Source organism: Castor canadensis, chromosome 6, assembly GCF_047511655.1.
Source record: "Castor canadensis chromosome 6, mCasCan1.hap1v2, whole genome shotgun sequence".
NCBI lineage: Eukaryota > Metazoa > Chordata > Mammalia > Rodentia > Castoridae > Castor > Castor canadensis.
This window is the reverse complement of record NC_133391.1, coordinates 18,511,235-18,529,853: the sequence shown is the minus strand read 5'-3', so window position 1 is coordinate 18,529,853 and position 18,619 is coordinate 18,511,235. Positions and strand designations below refer to the sequence as shown.

The window sequence follows — 18,619 nt, the reverse complement described above, 5'->3', positions numbered from 1 at the left end:
CTGGGCTGCATAGTGAGATCCTATCTTAAAAAAACAAAATTAATAAAATGAAAAAGAAAAAAAGGAAGAAAAGAATCTGAAAAAAATCGAGGTAAAGCATTGAATACGTGTACATAAACTTAATGATAACAAACTATAAGACTGTACTCAACTCCCTCTAGTTGGCTTTTATTCCCCCTCACTTTGCTTGTATGCCCTTGTAATGATGAACATAATATGGGATCTTAAATAAAATACAGTTGTTTCAGGAACATGTGGTTTTTTTCCGCCATGTTATGCTGGAGAATCTTTAAGTGCAAAGGGAAATATTATTTGGCTAAAATCAAAAGCAGCCGGGGTCAAGAGGTGGGTGACTGGTGCTTCTCAGAGAGGAAGCACAAACCTCTACCACCTATGTGGCTTCCCAGAGAAAAGAGACTAAACTTGATAGGAAATTCTAAAAATAGCCCAATTTGTCCTAAATGTTAGGTCCTGCTCTTAAAAAAAAAAAAAAGAAAGGCTGAGGTTTTGGCAGCCGCCTGGTGTCTCTCTCAGTGACAGCTCAGGAAGCCACTCACCAGGAAGCTGTAGAAGAACTCGTGGACGAAGAGGCCAAGTGTGCACACCAGGACGTACGCCACATGGTAGAGGAAGGCCATGTCCAGGACCACTGCTCGGTACCCACGGGTGAACGTGCCTCGGTTCCCAACAAAACTCACCAGAAATACGATTTTGTTACAAAGCTGGAGGGATGAAAACGTGAGATTTTTAATGCCTGAAACTCACATGCTTAGCAGGTCACAGAGCCTGTGATTTCCTTTGCAGTTTCTCACTGTGTGGTTTGTTAGCGTGACTTAACAACTGCAGATAAACAAAATGCAGGCAAAACCGGCATCCTTTGCGATCCCAGAAAAGAGAGAAGTGGGATTAGAAAACCTGATACATTTAAAGCCTCATAGCCATGTCCATCAACTATGGGCCCCAGTGGTTCCTTCTGAAAAACAGAAACAAAAGCTTCCCTCCTACCTGTCATCGGAGGACTGCAAGACAATGTGATGAAGCAATTACTATGACTCCTTAAATGTCACTTTTGTATCTTCCCATTAAAAATAACACATACTGGAAAATGCTTTCGTTACATTGGAAAAAAAGAGGAAAAGTAACTTTTTAGAAAATAGCTGGAGATCTGAGTTTAATCACTTTTTAACTTGGATTTTCTTTGAGTATTGTTTTAGGCAAAGTCATTAGGTTCTTTTTACATTCATTTCTTATACATAGCAAATATAAATAAACTTAGGTATGTGGGTTAAAATACACAGAACACACTTTCTAATTCCTGTTGTATGATAATTATCCAATAAACACTCTGAAGTGTTTACTATTCTCTGACCACAAAGTGTATTTACATGCTTGGTATATTTAATATTGCCTCCTATGGCATAATTTGAAAATGTAGAAATTTATACTGAGATTCTTAATAATGGCAATCCGTGCAATGATTTACAAAAACAGAAATCTGTTTCATTTAGGGTCTTGCGTTGTTTATAAAAGGAAGAAGATTTTCCCTGCTCCTATCAGGAAGAATGACAGAATTCGAGTCCAGTTTCTCTCCTCATTGTTCCCTGGGTTCTTTCCATCATCTAATGGAACCACATTTGTCTTTAAATGTCCAAACGCCACTTTAGACAAATGAGGTGCTCTTTGTATGACTGTTTATTTTTAAACACACACACACACACACACACACACACACTCTTTGAGGCACGTGTCCACTTCCTTTCAACATCCTGAAGTCCACATCAGTTAGATGAAATGACAAATGGGTTAAAACTATCTGTTGCCAAGGTCAACAGAATGGATAACCCAGCAACTGCAAGGGACACACCTTTGCTACCTCCCCAGCTGCCTTCTTCCTCTCAGTAGTCATTCTCAGCTGGTAATAATATTTCAACATCAATCAGAAAGTCTTATTTCAGTAGTTAGTGTTTCATCATCAAAAGTTTACACTATTATAGATATGGCTAAGATATAATGGAGTCTTTACAGTCACTGTTCAAGAGCAGGTTTGATATTAAAAGAAAACTATTTAAATATCAAGGAACTATACATCAGGTGCTGATCCACATGAAGTAGTGACAGTAAACTGAATCTGTGAAAACAGTGAGAAGTTGAATGCCTGGTAGAGTGACATTCAGTGGTGCACTCTTCAAATGGTTTTGAGGTTATCGTTTAAATCGGCACATATATCTTGGTTTACCCACCACAGTTCATCAATATGATGCAGAAGCAAGTTCTATAAAAAAAAATTAAGACTAGACTCAGGACTTCTCAGAAGAATGAATGACAGGATGACAGCAAGATACAAGTTGTTTTCCTAGAGCACTTTGATGAAAGCTGGGGATATTTATGGGGATAAAGACGGTGCAGAAGCATCCCCCTTTCCATGTCATGACTCAGCTGATGTCTTCTGACCAGCCTTACTTGTGGACAGTATCATGGAGGCCACCATTCCTGTGCAAGCGTCCAAGCAGAGAACAGGAAATGAAAGGTGAGGGAAGATGGCTGGAGACCATGAACCCGCACCGGCCTGAAGTACATGAACAATCACACGCAAATACCAGCATAAATAACCGTATGGTCTTTCTTTCTCCATTATCTTGGCAGTACTCAGGTTCTGAACTCAGGGTTTTGCGCTTGCTAGGTGACTGCTCTATGCTTGAACCGCGCCCCCAGCCTGGGCCTCAAGCTTATTGCCTGGCTGGCCTTGGAGGGCGATCCTCCTACTTATGTCTCCCTTACTAGAAGTACAGATCACAGATTTGGGCCTATCACTCTTTCTTAGCCATCCTCCTCTCTTCCCTTCTTTAACTATTTTGTGTGACCATAGAACTTTATAGCCGGTGTATCTCTGTCTTTGTATTTTTTGTTCTTATTCAGTACTCTGTTCCTGATCAGGAATTCTATCCCCATCATACATTGTTCCTATGGGAAAACATGGCCTGTTTTCCAGGAATAAACTGCATAGGGAAAAAAATACCGTCTACTTATTTCTTGAAAGGTAAAACTGAATTTATTATCTTCAACTACATCACTATGTAAATAAATCAACCATCTTATCGAAAATGAGATGATCTGATTCCGAAATCTCTACTCAGTAGGGGGTTACATGTCGGGCAGGATAAGGTTTTAAGGCCAACATGTAAGGAAATTTTGCATGCAGTGATTTCCGTGATCACCACAGAACTCTTTGAATTGACCAGCAACACCATAAATCCGGGTGGTGTGCACAGTAAAGCCACATCCAACACAGCCCGGCAGCAGCAGCTTCATGTTCCTGTCTCTGAAGACCAGAGGGGCATTCAGTGAGCACATTATATGAAAAACTGTGTGTGTGTGTGTGTGTGTGTGTGTGTGTGTGTGTGAGAGAGAGAGAGAGAGAGAGAGAGAGAGAGAGAGAGAGAGAGAGAGAGAGAGAGAACAAAAGCAGTGACTCAGCCCTAGATCAGCAGGAACATGCAGCCTCCCCAAACGGGGCAACATCAATGTGACAATGTGACTCCAGTCAGGAGACCAGCTGTGCTAGCTCCATTGCTTTCGCTCTGCAGAATGATGAGAGCAATTTGTAGCATCTTCACATTACAAGTAACTGTGAGAAGACAAACACCACGGAGTAAACCACACATTTCCAGGCACTGTTAGAAAAAGATAAAGCACTGTAGGCAGCAAGTGTTTAGAGAATATCAAAAGGTATCTCCTTGTGGAGTTGGCAGTGTAGCTGGTATAGAGCCCGTGCCTGGCATGTAAGAGTGAGGCCCTGGGTTCGAACCCTGGCACCATACACATGGAGAAAAAGATCTTTTATGGATATCTATGGTGTTATTATTTATTATGGAATCTGACAAAAACAAATGTAGTGGTAAGCAAATGATAAAACAAATATAACTATAAATAAAATGAACTTCACAAAATTGTTAATGGCATGAAAAATATTAAGTGGTCCCAATTTGTCAGAATATTAATTTATATTTCCATGAACTAAAATGAACTATACTAGATGGGAAGAAAAGTTATGATGGGTTAAAATATGTGGTGTGTACATACCTATCAGTACTAACACTTAATGTTAACAGACTTAATTCCCCCATCAAAAGGCACCGTTTGACAAAATGGATTAAAAAGGAAGATCCAACAATTTGTTGCTTACAGGAGACCCATCTCACTGACAGAAATAAGCATAGGCTTAGGATAAAAGGCTGGAAGAAGATTTACCAAGCCAATAGCCCCCGAAAACAGGCAGGAGTAGCAATACTTATCGCTGACAAAGTAGACTTTAAACCTACATTGATCAAACAAGATAAAGAAGGACATTCCATACTAATAAAAGGGGAAACAGACCAAAAGGAAATAACAATTATCAACCTATATGCACCCAATGTCAATGCACCCAATTTCATCAAACATACCCTGAAGGACCTAAAAGCATATATTAACTCCAACACAGTGGTTGTGGGAGACTTTAACACCCCATTATCATCAATAGATAGGTCGTCCAAAAAAAAAATCAATAAAGAAATCCTAGATCTAAAATATACAATAGATCAAATGGACATACTTGATGTCTACAGAACATTTCATCCAACTTCTACACAATATACATTCTTCTCAGCAGCCCATGGGACCTTCTCCAAAATGGATCATATGCTAGGGCACAAAGCAAGCCTCAGCAAATATAAGAAAATAGAAATTATACCATGCATTCTATCTGATCACAATGCAATAAAACTAGAACTCAACAACAAAAGTAAAGACAAAAAACATGCAAACAGCTGGAAACTGAATAGCTCATTGCTTAATGAACAATGGGTCATTGATGAAATAAAAGAGGAAATTAAAAAGTTCCTGGAAGTCAATGAAAATGAAAACACAACCTACCGGAACCTATGGGACACAGCAAAGGCAATCCTGAAAGGAAAGTTTATAGTCATGAGTGCATATATTAATGCATATATTAAAAAGACTGAAAGATCCCAAATCAATGACCTAATGATACATCTCAAACTCCTAGAAAAACAAGAACAAGCAAATCCCAAAGGAGAGAAATAATAAAAATAAGAGCTGAAATTAATGAAATAGAAACCAAAAAAACCATACAAAGAATTAATGAAACAAAAAGTTGGTTCTTTGAAAAAATAAACAAGATTGATAGACCCCTGGCAAACCTGACTAAAATGAGAGAAAAAAACCCAAATTAGTAGAATCAGGAATGCAAAAGGGGAGATAACAACAAACACCACAGAAGTCCAGGAAATCATCAGAGACTATTTCGAGAACCTATATTCAAATAAATTCGAAAATCTTAAAGAAATGGACAGATTTCTAGATACATACGATCATCCAAAACTGAACCAAGAGGAAATTAATCACCTGAATAGATCTATAACACAAAATGAAATTGAAGCAGCAATCAAGAGTCTCCCCAAAAAGAAAAGTCCAGGACCTGATGGATACTCTGCTGAATTCTATCAAACCTTTAAAGAAGAACTGACACCAACCCTCCTTAAACTGTTCGACGAAGTAGAAAGAGAAGGAAAACTGCCAAACACATTTTATGAAGCCAGTATTACTCTTATTCCAAAACGAGGCAAAACCACCTCCAAAAAGGAGAACTATAGGCCAATCTCCTTCATGAACACTGATGCAAAAATCCTCAATAAAATAATGGTAAACCGAATTCAACAACACATCAAAAAGATCATTCACCACGACCAAGTAGGCTTCATCCCAGGAATGCAGGGGTGGCTCAACATAAGAAAATCAATAAACATAATAAACCACATTAACAGAAGCAAAGACAAAAACCACTTGATCATCTCAATAGATGCAGAAAAGGCCTTTGATAAGATCTAACACCATTTCATAATAAAAGCTCTAGGAAAACTAGGAATAGAAGGAAAGTACCTCAACATCATAAAAGCTATATATGACAAACCTACAGCCAGCATTATACTTAACGGAGAAAAAATGAAACCATTCCCCCTAAAATCAGGAACTAGACAAGGATGCCCACTATCTCCACTCTTATTCAACATAGTACTGGAATTCCTAGCCAGAGCAATTAGGCAAGAAGAAGGAATAAAAGGAATACAAATAGGTAAAGAAACTGTCAAAATATCCCTATTTGCAGACGACATGATCCTATACCTTAAAGACCCAAGAAACTCTACTCAGAAGCTTCTAGACATCATCAATAGCTAGAGCAAGGTAGCAGGATATAAAATCAACATAGAAAAATCATTAGCATTTCTATACACTAATAATGAACAAACTGAGAAAGAATATATGAAAACAATTCCATTTACAAAAGCCTCAAGAAAAAAAAAATCAAATACCTAGGTGTAAACCTAACAAAGGATGTCAACGACTTCTACAAGGAAAACTATAAACTTCTGAAGTGGAGAGATCTCCCATGCTCATGGATTGGTAGAATCAACATAGTAAAAATGTCTATACTCCCAAAAGTAATCTACATGTTTAATGCAATTCCCATCAAAATTCCAATGACATTCATTAAAGAGTTTGAAAAATCTACCGTTAAATTTATATGGAAATACAAGAGGCCATGAAGAGCCAAGGCAATACTAAGTCAAAAGAACAATGCTGGAGGTATCACGATACCCGACTTCAAACTATATTACAAAGCAATAACAATAAAAACAGCATGGTACTGGCACAAAAACAGACATGAAGACCAGTGGAACAGAATAGAGGACCCAGATATGAAGCCACACAACTATAACCAACTTGTCTTTGATAAAGGCACTAAAAATATACGATGGAGAAAAAGCAGCCTCTTCAACAAAAACTGGGGGGAAAACTGGTTAGCAGTCTGCAAAAAACTGAAACTAGATCCATGTATATCACCCTAAACCATTATTAACTCAAAATGGATCAAGGACCTTAATATCAGACCCCAAACTCTAAAGTTGACATAGGAAAGAGTAGGAAATACTCTGGAATTAATAGGTATAGGCAAGAACTTTCTCAATGGAATCCCAGCAGCACAGCAACTAAGAGATAGCATAGATAAATGGGACCTCATAAAACTAAAAAGCTTCTGTTCATCAAAAGAAATGGTCTCTAAACTGAAGAGAACACCCACAGAGTGGGAGAAAATATTTGCCAGCTACACATCAGACAAAGTACTGATAACCAGAATATATAGGGAACTTAAAAAACTAAATTCTCCCAAAACTAATGAACCAATAAAGAAATGGGCAAGTGAACTAAACAGAACTTTCTCAAAAGAAGAAATTCAAATGGCTAAAAAACACATGAAAAAATGCTCAGCATCTCTAGCAATAAAGGAAATGCAAATTAAAACCACACTAAGATTCCACCTCACCCCTGTTAGAATAACCATCATTAGCAACACCACTAACAACAGGTGTTGGCGAGGATGCTGGGGAAAAAGGAACCCTCTTACACTGCTGGTGAGAATGTAAACTAGTACAACCACTTTGGAAAAAAATTTGGAGGCTACTTAAAAAGCTAAACATTGATGTACCATATGATCCAGCAATACCACTCTTGGAGATATACCCAAAAGACTGTGACACAGGTTACTCCAGAGGCACCTACACACCCATGCTTATTGCGGCACTATTCACAATAGCCAAGTTATGGAAACAGCCAAGATGCCCCACCACTGACGAATGGATTAAGAAAATGTGGTATTTATATACAATGGAATTTTATGCAGCCATGAAGAAGAACGAAATGTTATCATCCGCTGGCAAATGGATGGAATTGGAGAACATCATTCTGAGTGAGGTTAACCTGGCCCAAAAGACCAAAAATCGTATGTTCTCCCTCATATGCGGACATTAGATCAAGGGCAAACACAACAAGGCGATTGGACTTTGAGCACATGATAAAAGTGAGAGCACACAAGGGAGATATGAGGATAGGTAAGACACCTAAAAAACTAGCTAGCATTTGTTGCCCTTAACACAGAGAAACTAAAGCAGATACTTTAAAGCAACTGAGGCCAATAGGAGAAGGGGACCAGGAACTAGAGAAAAGGTTAGATCAAGAAGAATTAACCTAGAAGGTAACACACATGCACAGGAAATCAATGCGAGTCAACTCCTTGTATAGCTATCCTTATCTCAACCAGCAAAAACCCTTGTTCCTTCCTATTATTGCTTATACTCTCTCTACAACAAAATTAGAGATAAGCACAAAATAGTTTCTGCCGGGTAGTGAGGGGTTGGGGGGGAAAGGGAGGGGGTTAGGGGGTTAGAGAGGGGGTGGGGGGGTTAGAGAGGGGGTGGGGGAAGAGGGGAGAAATGAACCAAACATTGTATGCACATATGAATAATTAAAAAAAAATAATAAAATAATAAAATAAAGTATGTGGTGTGTAACGGAGGAAAAAATTTAGAATCTTTCAAACATCTTAAATAGTAACTCCTAAGACAAGATAAATTCTTGAGATGCAGATGAAATGTCAATCTTAGAAATGAACAGATGATAAAATAAAGACAAAGATTGGTAAGTACTATGTGCTCAGCATACAGGTTGAGTTTTCCTTCCTACTCCATTCCTTTTCTAAACAGACTTTCTGCATCTGCCAGACAGAGTCCAGAACCAAGTAACACTGTGAATGAAAACAGAAGCTCTTAGGGCTGGTGGAGTGGCTCAAGTGGTCCTGCACCTGCCTAGCAAGCACAAGGCCCTGAGTTCAAACCCCAGTACCACCAAAAACCCCACCAAAACACTTTGCTATCATGACAGTGATGGTTACAGTTGTATAGTCCCATGTTAGATCATTGCTAAACCATTACTGCTCTGTCTTTATCACTACTATTGATCTTCCTCGATCTTCCACACTAATTGTCTCCCCCAGTATCATCAGCCCCGTGAGAACAGAGCAGGCACTGAGACCGCCCTTCCACTAACGGGAAGAATGGAATCCGAGGTTTACGGATTTACCTCAAGTCTCGAATACTGATTCTCATTAAGGCTTCAATGCCAGGTAGGTGACTTCTTTTATTTTTCCTGTTTATGATACAATTTTAGCATTCACTTTTACCTATTACACAATGCAAACATCTATGTGTAAATTAAATTAATATATTAAAACCTAAAGTTCACAAGATGGCTGAGTTCTCTTTATTTTTCATGCCTCCTGAGTAATGATAAACAAGACAATTGTAAAATAAGCTTATTTTAAAATTAAATGGTTATTCACTAAAGCATTTTTATTAATCCATATAATGTTAAAGATACAGATAAGAACTTTTCTACCAATACTGACAACATCAAAATTACAAGTATTCCACTGGGTTTGTCCCAAACTGACACTGATTAGTTATTTTGGTCAAAATACCCCAAAAATGTATTTTGGTACATTATGCAGCATAATGTACCATTTGGCTGTGCAAACATGTTTTACACTCTAACAGCTATTAGAAAGCCAACAGACTCAAGTAGAGTGACGAGAGATGTACCTACATACGATTTTTTTTTTTGGCAGTACTGGGTATTGAACTCAGGACCTTCCACTTGCTGGGCATTCAAGCGTAAAATGTGCCTTTCATATGAACAGCCATTTGTTATGGTGGAATTACTCTCACCAAACCAAGTAGAAGTTATCCTATGATCTTGTCCCAGGAGGGGAAACTGTTTTTGGTTTGCTGCAACAGACATCAGAATGTCATTCCTTATTGCTTTATACATTCTTGGTCTAAAGATAAAAAAAATGCAGAATAGTGAGCTGGACACATGAACTGGATGGTGAGCTCCATATCCTCTACCTCTCGGTATTTTTGATGTCTATCATATAACAGAGGCCCAGGGAATGTATCTGGCACAAGTCTAGCTAGCTAGTATTTTAGCTTATCAAACTTGGATTTTTCTCACTTGGATTAATGTCTTAATGGGGCTCATTACCAGTTTAAGAATATGGAAGATATTCAACATGATTTTAAAGAAAAAAAGCCAAGCACATAGGTTAAAAACTTTAGATAGATTCATCAAGATTCTCTAGTTATCTTGTTTAGTAATGTCACAAGACATACTTGGTAATATTCCAAAGCACTGGAAGTACAAGTTCAGTTCATGTCAAACATCACATAGGACAAGTAGGTGGGAAAAATGGAGATGGGTAGGAATGAGAAGGGGGAGGGTTACATATATGACTGTGACGATTCCAGCCTCAATAAACCCATATAATAGCATGTTCTGTATATTACAAAATCCTCTATTGATAGATGTCTTTATACATATCATATACTTCCTATTATTGATAATAATTCAGAATGAATAATTTGGTGTCTTGAATGTTCTAGTTAAGTGAGAGCTGTCAAATATACCATGTCCATTTTTTGAAGAACTGTAATAAAATAGAAGTCAGAAACATGGGAACATAGTATTGGCTGTACTAGCTCAGCTTTATAATTCTCAAAAATTTGGTTGACTATTTACTCAGTTTTAACAAATGTTCGCCTCATCTTTTGTGTGCAAGGCACTATAGCTGTCTAATACAGTCATTCCTTCACCCATTCATTCATTCACTAATTGAATTACTTAAGAAGTATTTATTGAGCACATCTGATGGTCTAGGTATTTTACACTCAATTAATATCCATAAGAACAGTAGGTAAATCCTAGCTTCAGATGCCGGAACACAGATTACTGGATTATGTTCAAAGGCCAGCGGAGAGTACAGAGAGTGCTTCAGATTAGTTAGTAGTATTATTGACAACACTCACGTGCTTACTGGACTGTTTGTTATTACATCAAATTCATGACTTACCTCTTCTTAATATTCCTCTGTGGCTCTGCCTTGCACAAAGCTGGCATAGAGTCCATTTAACATTTTATTTCCTGGGTAAAATTATTTCTACAAATGTCTCATTTGCCTTTTGAAATATTACTGGAACTCACTTTTTCTAAACTTCCCTAGCTAAAGTTTCAGAATGGGTACTCTTATTCTAATCTTTCAAAATTTGGTGAAAAAATATTAATGTCAGCTCTGCCTTTTGTAAGTTTATAGGATTTGTTCACATAAAAGGTGTCCAATTTCATATATTTTTTTAAACAAGGCAACCCTTTCTATTAGGTCATTTGATCAAAGCTACTTACTTCTTAAATTCTATTGAATATAATTTAATCTTTCTTGGGTGATTTAGAGGCCATTTTAGGATGTTAACAGGGCTCAGAATCATTTTTGTCAATAGCTGTGGGTATAGGACACAGAAGACATTAAAAGTGGATTATATTAACTTGACAATAGAACTGGGTCATGACCCGAATGTTGCCTTCTTTTTTTTTTTCTTTTATTATTCATATGTGCATACAAGGCTTGGGTCATTTCTCCCCCCTGCTCCCACCCCCTCCCTTACTACCCACTCCGCCCCCTTCCTCTCCCCCTCTCAACCCCCTCAATACCCAGCAGAAACTATTTTGCCCTTATTTCTAATTTTGTTGTAGAGAGAGTATAAGCAATAATAGGAAGGAACAAGGGTTTTTGCTGGTTGAAATAAGGATAGCTATACAGGGCATTGACTCACATTGATTTCCTGTGCGTTGAGATAAGGATAGCTATACAGGGCATTGACTCACATTGATTTTCTTGACTATATCAGCTCTTTACCTGTCATGTCTTCCTCCTCTCTAACTTAAATAAGAAGTGTACAAATGATACAATGGTTAATTTAAATTCACATATATCAGAATTCACTTTGTATTCATTAAATTATAGTTAATTTTTATATTTAACACACTTATAATTAATTCTGCAATAGTACAAAGCTAAGCAAAGTACTTACATTGGCAGCACCAAGAAGTATTAATGTAGGCCCAAGACCTATGGTGTATATAGATCTGAGCATTATGGACACGAGGAATGGCCGAATACCCACAGGCTTGGAGAAGAAGAATAGCATAGAGGTGCAGATCACAACCGCTATCCACAGAAGGGCTGAGAACGTTGGAGAGAGTGTGCCTGGCCGTGAGAAAAAAGTTGGTTTTACTGACAGAACTGGAGAACGCTAAAATGTTTCCTGCTCTACTTTTTGTGGTAGAGCAAGTCAAGTTAAAAGGCACAACTTTCAAACAAGCCCATTCTATACTGTCTATACCTATACAGCTTACATCTTTGAACACGAGTTATTAAATTTCCAGAAACTTTGTGATTAGTTTCAGGCTACTTAAATACTCACTAGTTAACCTTCCTTTGATTGAGTCTGGGAATTGCTCAAATTTCTCTCTTATGGGAGAGATTTGCTAAGTGCTTTCGATAAATATTATCTCATTTGGGAATCTCAATTCAAAATTTATGATGGATGGCCATTAGAGCTAAAGCGAAATCATGTGAAAGCAGGTAGTTTTGTAGAACTCATACCTTGTCTTGTTCTATCAGCATCAAATTTCTGCATTATAGATTCCTCTGAAGAATCCAGTTTGTAGAATAAGTGTTTATGAAATGGACACAAAGCTTAACTGCTAAAACACACATTATGCATCTATATGGTCGTATGCACACTTGAAGGCCAACTCAAGCTCTAAGAAAGGTTCAGCTATTAAATTGTCAGAAAATAAAAGTTCCAAATGTTTTAAAAATGAACTGATTTACAAAGTTTCCCACAAAGGAGGTTTAAAAATATCTTTCCTTATAAGACAGTACAATTCAAAGAGATTTGCGTGCACGCAAAACAAGGCACCCCCGTCAGGAGGTCGTGTGTGCATCTGCAGAAGTAAACCAGGGGGACGTTCTTGGGCTGCTGGATCTGCTCCAGATCCCAAACTCATGTCTGTGGAATGACACAGGCAGAGGGGACAACAATGCTCCACAGTGGCTCTTGCTCCTTGAGTCACACTGGTTTTTGTTATTCACAAAATTTACTCCTGCATGTGAATGCCTTGAGTGCAGCAGCGGTGTGCAGAGCTTCACATTCACATGAAAGCCTTAGGATCACCTGTGTTTTTTTAAATTTTGGTGATACTAAGTTTTAACTCAAGAAGCACACTGCCACTTGAGCCATGCCTCCAGACCTTTTTGTTTTTAGGCTATGTTTTAGATGGGGGTCTCCCGTTTTTTTTTGCCTGGAGCCAGCCTGGACATGATCCCCCATCTATGCCTTTCCCTGTAGCTTGGGGTCACAGGTGTGAGCCACCCCACACGATTCATTTATTGAGAAGGTACCTCACTAACTGCTTGCCTAGTCTGCCCCTGAGTGACAATCCTCCTGATTGCTGCCTCTTGAATAACTAGGATTACAGGTGTGGGCCACACTCCTGACCAAGGATTATCTATATTCTTTAAATGAATTTTATAGAGACTTTAATTCACAGTATATGTGAATAAATCTCAAAACTTTACAACAAACAAACAAAATCAATGCACGGCCTTAGTTTAGTTTGGAGAAATTATTCTTGAAATGCTCAGTCACTCTTGGACTCCCACTTCTTTCCCTGCTTACCTCCAGGTCACATCTTTTCCTTGGGAAAGGCATATTTATCTTGTAAGAGCAATAGCAACAACAACTAAACTTACCAAATGCTTATCTAACACTATTCTAAATGCTCTGCTGATAACATCTCGTTAAATTCTAACAATCGTGCTATGAATAGATGAGATTTTGAAAAAGCATTTGGTGACTATTTTCTGATCCCTCTCATCTTTCTCTTCAAGTCACTCTCTCTACACACCTTCCACAGTCACTTCCCGGGTTGTATTCCACACCGTAGTATATTTCCCATGTACTTTGCCAAACTTGTGCCAAACACAATTTATTTCCCAAAGTCCTACCCTTCAGCATATTTCTACTACATTTCTCATTTTGCTTAAAATGGTATAATTCCTCTAATTATTGTCTCTTTAAAACTTCATGTAGTATTACTAAATAATACTAATTTTCTAGTCAATATTCTTTATCCTCTATGATTACAGAATAAAAAAAAATTTAGGTGGCAGATAATGCTCATTACAAAACCCTAAGACAAGACAGAAAGAAACGAGGTTAAAATATAAACACCACTATTTAAAGAAACCACATCATTTGGACATAAGACTCTCAGTTATGTAATTGAGATGGATAACATGGTATAAAAACATGTTTGGCCAGAGTACTTAGGAAAAATAATAAAAATTTTCACCACTTTGTCAATTTATAATGTAGCTCTAATAGCTCCACTGTATATGAGCTTTTTATAAATAACATTTTTATCGACCCAAGTTGTCTGCTTACTCTACTTACTATCATAATGTACTTCCAATAAACAGAAAAATCTCTTGAGAAGAATTAACTTTTCCTTGTTTTGAAGATTCTCTATGTAGTTAAGGTATTTATTTAGAGTAATATTTTCAGAACACTTAGATATTTATCATCTGAAGAGAGACAAGCACTTGCCTTCATCGCCATCGTCCCCAAATGGGTAGAAGAGAGCAACGGCTAGGTTGATGAACACGGCCAGGTTGAAGGAAACGCTGCCCCAGAGTGAGATGTGCCTTGAGAACCAGAACAGGGCCGGGTTGCCTAGGGAGCAGCAGGGTGGTGGGCAGAACAGAAACAAGTCTTCATTCCAACACCTATCACACCAAGTGCATTTTGTAAACTTGTAGAGGATTTAAGTCAGTGTTGGCTGTGACTGACTTGAGAAAGCTTATTAAAAATAACTGATACTATGAGGGGTTTTCTGTTTGAGTTTGTGCTTTCCCCCTTAGCCTGTTTACACCTGAACTACTGCAGAGGGATAATTGTGTAACTGCTACAGGAAGGCAGGACAGATATTCTTTCCTACCTATCCCCACCACAGTTTACCACTGTACAATTTGGTGATATTGACTGATATTCTGACCCTTCCCCCATGTTTAAAGTCAAATAAATAACCCAAAACCCCTATCCTAGGCATCTCTAATGAAAATTCCTATGACACAGTCAAAGGTGCCTGAACATCTGCATCTTAACAGCATGGCGTTCTGGGAAGTAGTGGTTTATAACAGTATGCACATTCTAAATTATATTGCTTCCTAACAACCTGTTGAGTTTAAAGCAGAAGAAGGAAATGAAATCTGTGATCAGAACTACCAATAAACAGGAGAGGATCTGCATTTTCAAAAAGAGATTTCGTGTCTGTCATTAGAAACAGATTAGCAAATGTATCTACTGAATATAGTTCACATTAACTAAAAATCTGTCACTTTACTTCTCCTGAATAACTGAACATGAAAGTTTCAATAGTAGCCAATGTTATTAGCCTGCCCTGGATACCCACCAGCCTCTCTCCATCTTGTCTGTTCTTTAACTTTACTTTTGGATATACCCATACTCAGTTATCTCAACCTAGATTTTCTGTTTACTTATAAACCACACTGCTCCTTAGTACATTTGTTTTCCTTCTCTTGGAATGGAACTGTGCACACTGGAGGAGGTTACGAGTATCCATGGCATCTCACTAACTCCTGAGTGAATCATGAATCATAAATGTCACTACTCCATTGTTTTTCAAAGAGGCGCTCTCATTTTAAACAACAGAATATTAAAACAAAACTACATGCATACATACACACATTTGTAACAACAGATCCTTACTGTATGCCCACCATGAGACTCACCTATAGCCTCAGGATAGTCTGTTTCCAAATTTTAAAGTATAATTGTACATTGGAAATTATTTTAAGATTTATTTTTTGATAAACAATAACATTTATCAAAAATCACAGATGCCATACTGTGAAAATAAATTATTTTCAATTAAAAAGATTTATAACTCAGTATTTCCAAATAGTCTGGTGATTTATAAGTAGTGAGAACTGTATTACGATAATTTTTTAGCTGTAAAATCATAACACTAGTTCCCCTGAATACAAGAAATGTTCAGTTTTGATTTGGAGACCTAAAAGTATGTTAAAAGAAAGAAGAACTCTCAGAAAAGCACTAAACAATCTACTCGATCATAGGACAGCAGAGGAGAAGCAGGCTGGTGCTGATGCCCCTGACCCATCCACTACTGTCACAGCCAGTGGAGTCCAGCACAGCCTCACACCTGCAGCTGCCCAGCCGGCAAAATACAGAACTCAAGGGATGCATTAGGACACGGGATCATCCTTCCTAACAGCCACCTAATCATGGCTTTCTTTTTTCACTATGCCACAAGCATCTTGTCTAGCTGTAGACCGTGCTTACACTTCTCAGGCATACAAGCGATTTCAGGAATAATGAGGTAAATGAATTAGCACCCATGTCTCATGGCAGTAACCTATCATGCACTAAACTAACCATGACTTTTACCCTACTTACTTCTGATCTTCTTTTGCCACTTCATTTCATTGTAGAGATCTTCTGTCTGCTGGAAAAAGTCATTCACTTTGCTCCCTTGTTCATCCCTCTCCGTTGTGTTGAACACACGGCACTTGGACTCTCGAGTGAGGAATTCACAGATGTTGGGGACTGGAAAGACGATTTGCTCCATAGTCCTGTCATGCCGGACAATCTGAAAACATTAATTTGCATTTGTTTTAGCCCTTTGTACACTCCATCTGTTTTTGTTTTTAGCATGAGTTTATGTATGAAATACCTTGCGAAAAATGTGTCACAGTGAAGCACCTACATTAGTTCTATACCGTACCACACTGCATTTTTATCTTTAAATTGACAAATAAATCAGAAACACCATTTTTTGTTTTAAATTAAAAAAAATTGTTAAGTCTTTCATTTTCTCTGGGTTGACATTAAACTATCAACCATTTTTATTTTCATGAAGTTCACCAGAGATTTAAGACAGACTTAATTGGTAAGTGACTAAGCCTGCATGGAGGTACCCATGCCTTTCTTAGCTTGCTCTTCTGGAAACAGCTGCTGGGCAGCAAGTGACAGTCAAAACTGTGTCCTGACTTCTGCGGAGAGGCATTTTATACCTGGAAATGTTCTCCTGTACACAGAAAATAAATCTTTTAGATGCAACACCCACTTAGGCATATGTGCATATGCAAATACTCATTATTTTGAACCTCTCTTATTTGGAATTTGTGACCATTTAACTTTTAACAAAACAAAGCAAAACAAACCCAGGGTGAGTATTTTCATATGCCTTCACTATGTTATAAGGGTTTGTGTACCCTAAATTTCCAGGTTCATTTCAAGCCATTGGGAATTAGTAATGACCTAGTTCTGAAAAATGAGGCATACAAAGAAATCTCTTGGGGTGGGTTGGCTAGACAAACTGTCCAGGGAAGACATTGATCCTGACATGGTAGAGGGCCTCCTGAGACAAGTGAAATAATAACAGCAAAACCCCCAAATATATGAAAGCAAAAGTTCTTTTCTACATATGCCCTATTTCTTCTTGTGTAGGATAGAAGGTAATACAGAGGTTGAAACTCTGGTCACCACTTTGCAGTGGTGAGGTGAGATGTTACCAGCATGATGAGGAACCGGGTGGGAAGGTGGGGAGCCTGTGTGCTTGAAGACATCACTGAGTCAATTATCCTAAGATCATAAAATACTTTCATTGTTTACATACTTGTCAGCCTGTTAAACTCATAATAAATGATATACTATATATTCAAGCCCCATATCAGAATACTCTCATAAAGTTCATACTAAGATGAACTTTAGTAGTTGAAAACAAAAATTCCTGCAACAGTCGGACATATTTGATATGGTAGGCAGCAGTATGAAAATACAAAAAGGTTTACTATATCCAACAGTGTCAAATATTTTTTAAAAAATCTCAGGGTACACTAAAGAAATAGAGTTGTGATTACTATAAGCCAAGCTATTGAGTCCCTTCATGAAATGTTACTTTTAACTCTGGTTGTCACATTTTACAAACGATAGGGATTACTGAAGGAAGGGGGAAGTGTCACTTGCAGAAAGCCAAATATGGCTAATTTTCCCACATAACGATCAACAATCAATCTTCAGGTAAGGTGCTTTGGGGAAGTCAAAGACAACACGAGCCCTAAACTTCGAGAGCCTGAAGTGCAATGATGAAGCTGTCATGCTAAGAGGGGAGCAAATGTTCTGGACAGTGGGTAGAATGAATGTGGGCTGCTGTGAACTCTGCTTAGAAAACCTTTCTAATGTTAGAGTTAATCACAAATCCTTTTCTTCTGAAGGCATGAGAGCTCCATCTTAGGAAGAACTTATAGCAGAAGCAGGACTGCAGGGTGATTCCTTGGATGGACCACCAGGCCTAAGACCCTTCCTGATTCCCTGGGTCATCAGGTCTGTACTTTACAAACTGTCACCTTCAACAGCATAAATTACTATACTTGTATTCCCAGACACACCATCCAGTTTTAGAGATACAAAGATAATCAAGATCAGTCCCTATGTCAAGTTGGGGACAAGTGACAATATTTCAATGTGAGCAACATTAAACTAACACAAGGGCCAAACTGCTTTATGGACAGAGTGGGACAAAATTAATGATCACTAAAAGGGGGAGAAGAGTACTCTGAAGAAGGCCGTACATACTCAGATTTGGGTGAGTATGAGAATTGGTCCCTGTGTGAAACTAGTATCATCAAAGGCAGGCATGGTGGTGCATGCCTACAATCCCAGCACTCAGGGACTGAGGTAGGAGGATCATGAGTTCAAGGCCAGTCTGGGCTACACAGCAAGACCCT

General features: G+C 38.1%; 1 protein-coding gene across 8 annotated transcripts in view; it reads right to left on the bottom strand.

Moving 5' to 3' along the window:
- Positions 1–18,619, bottom strand: part of Itpr2 (inositol 1,4,5-trisphosphate receptor type 2) — an 842,075-nt gene that overhangs the window by 71,692 nt on the left and 751,764 nt on the right. For all 8 annotated transcript variants that reach the window (XM_074075818.1, XM_074075817.1, XM_074075816.1 and 5 more), the window contains 4 exons: positions 16,287–16,479; positions 14,397–14,522; positions 11,814–11,989; positions 558–722 (listed from right to left, as the gene is read on the bottom strand). In XM_074075818.1, coding sequence (XP_073931919.1) covers positions 558–722; positions 11,814–11,989; positions 14,397–14,522; positions 16,287–16,479 — 660 coding nt within the window. The remainder of the gene's footprint in view (positions 1–557; positions 723–11,813; positions 11,990–14,396; positions 14,523–16,286; positions 16,480–18,619) is intronic.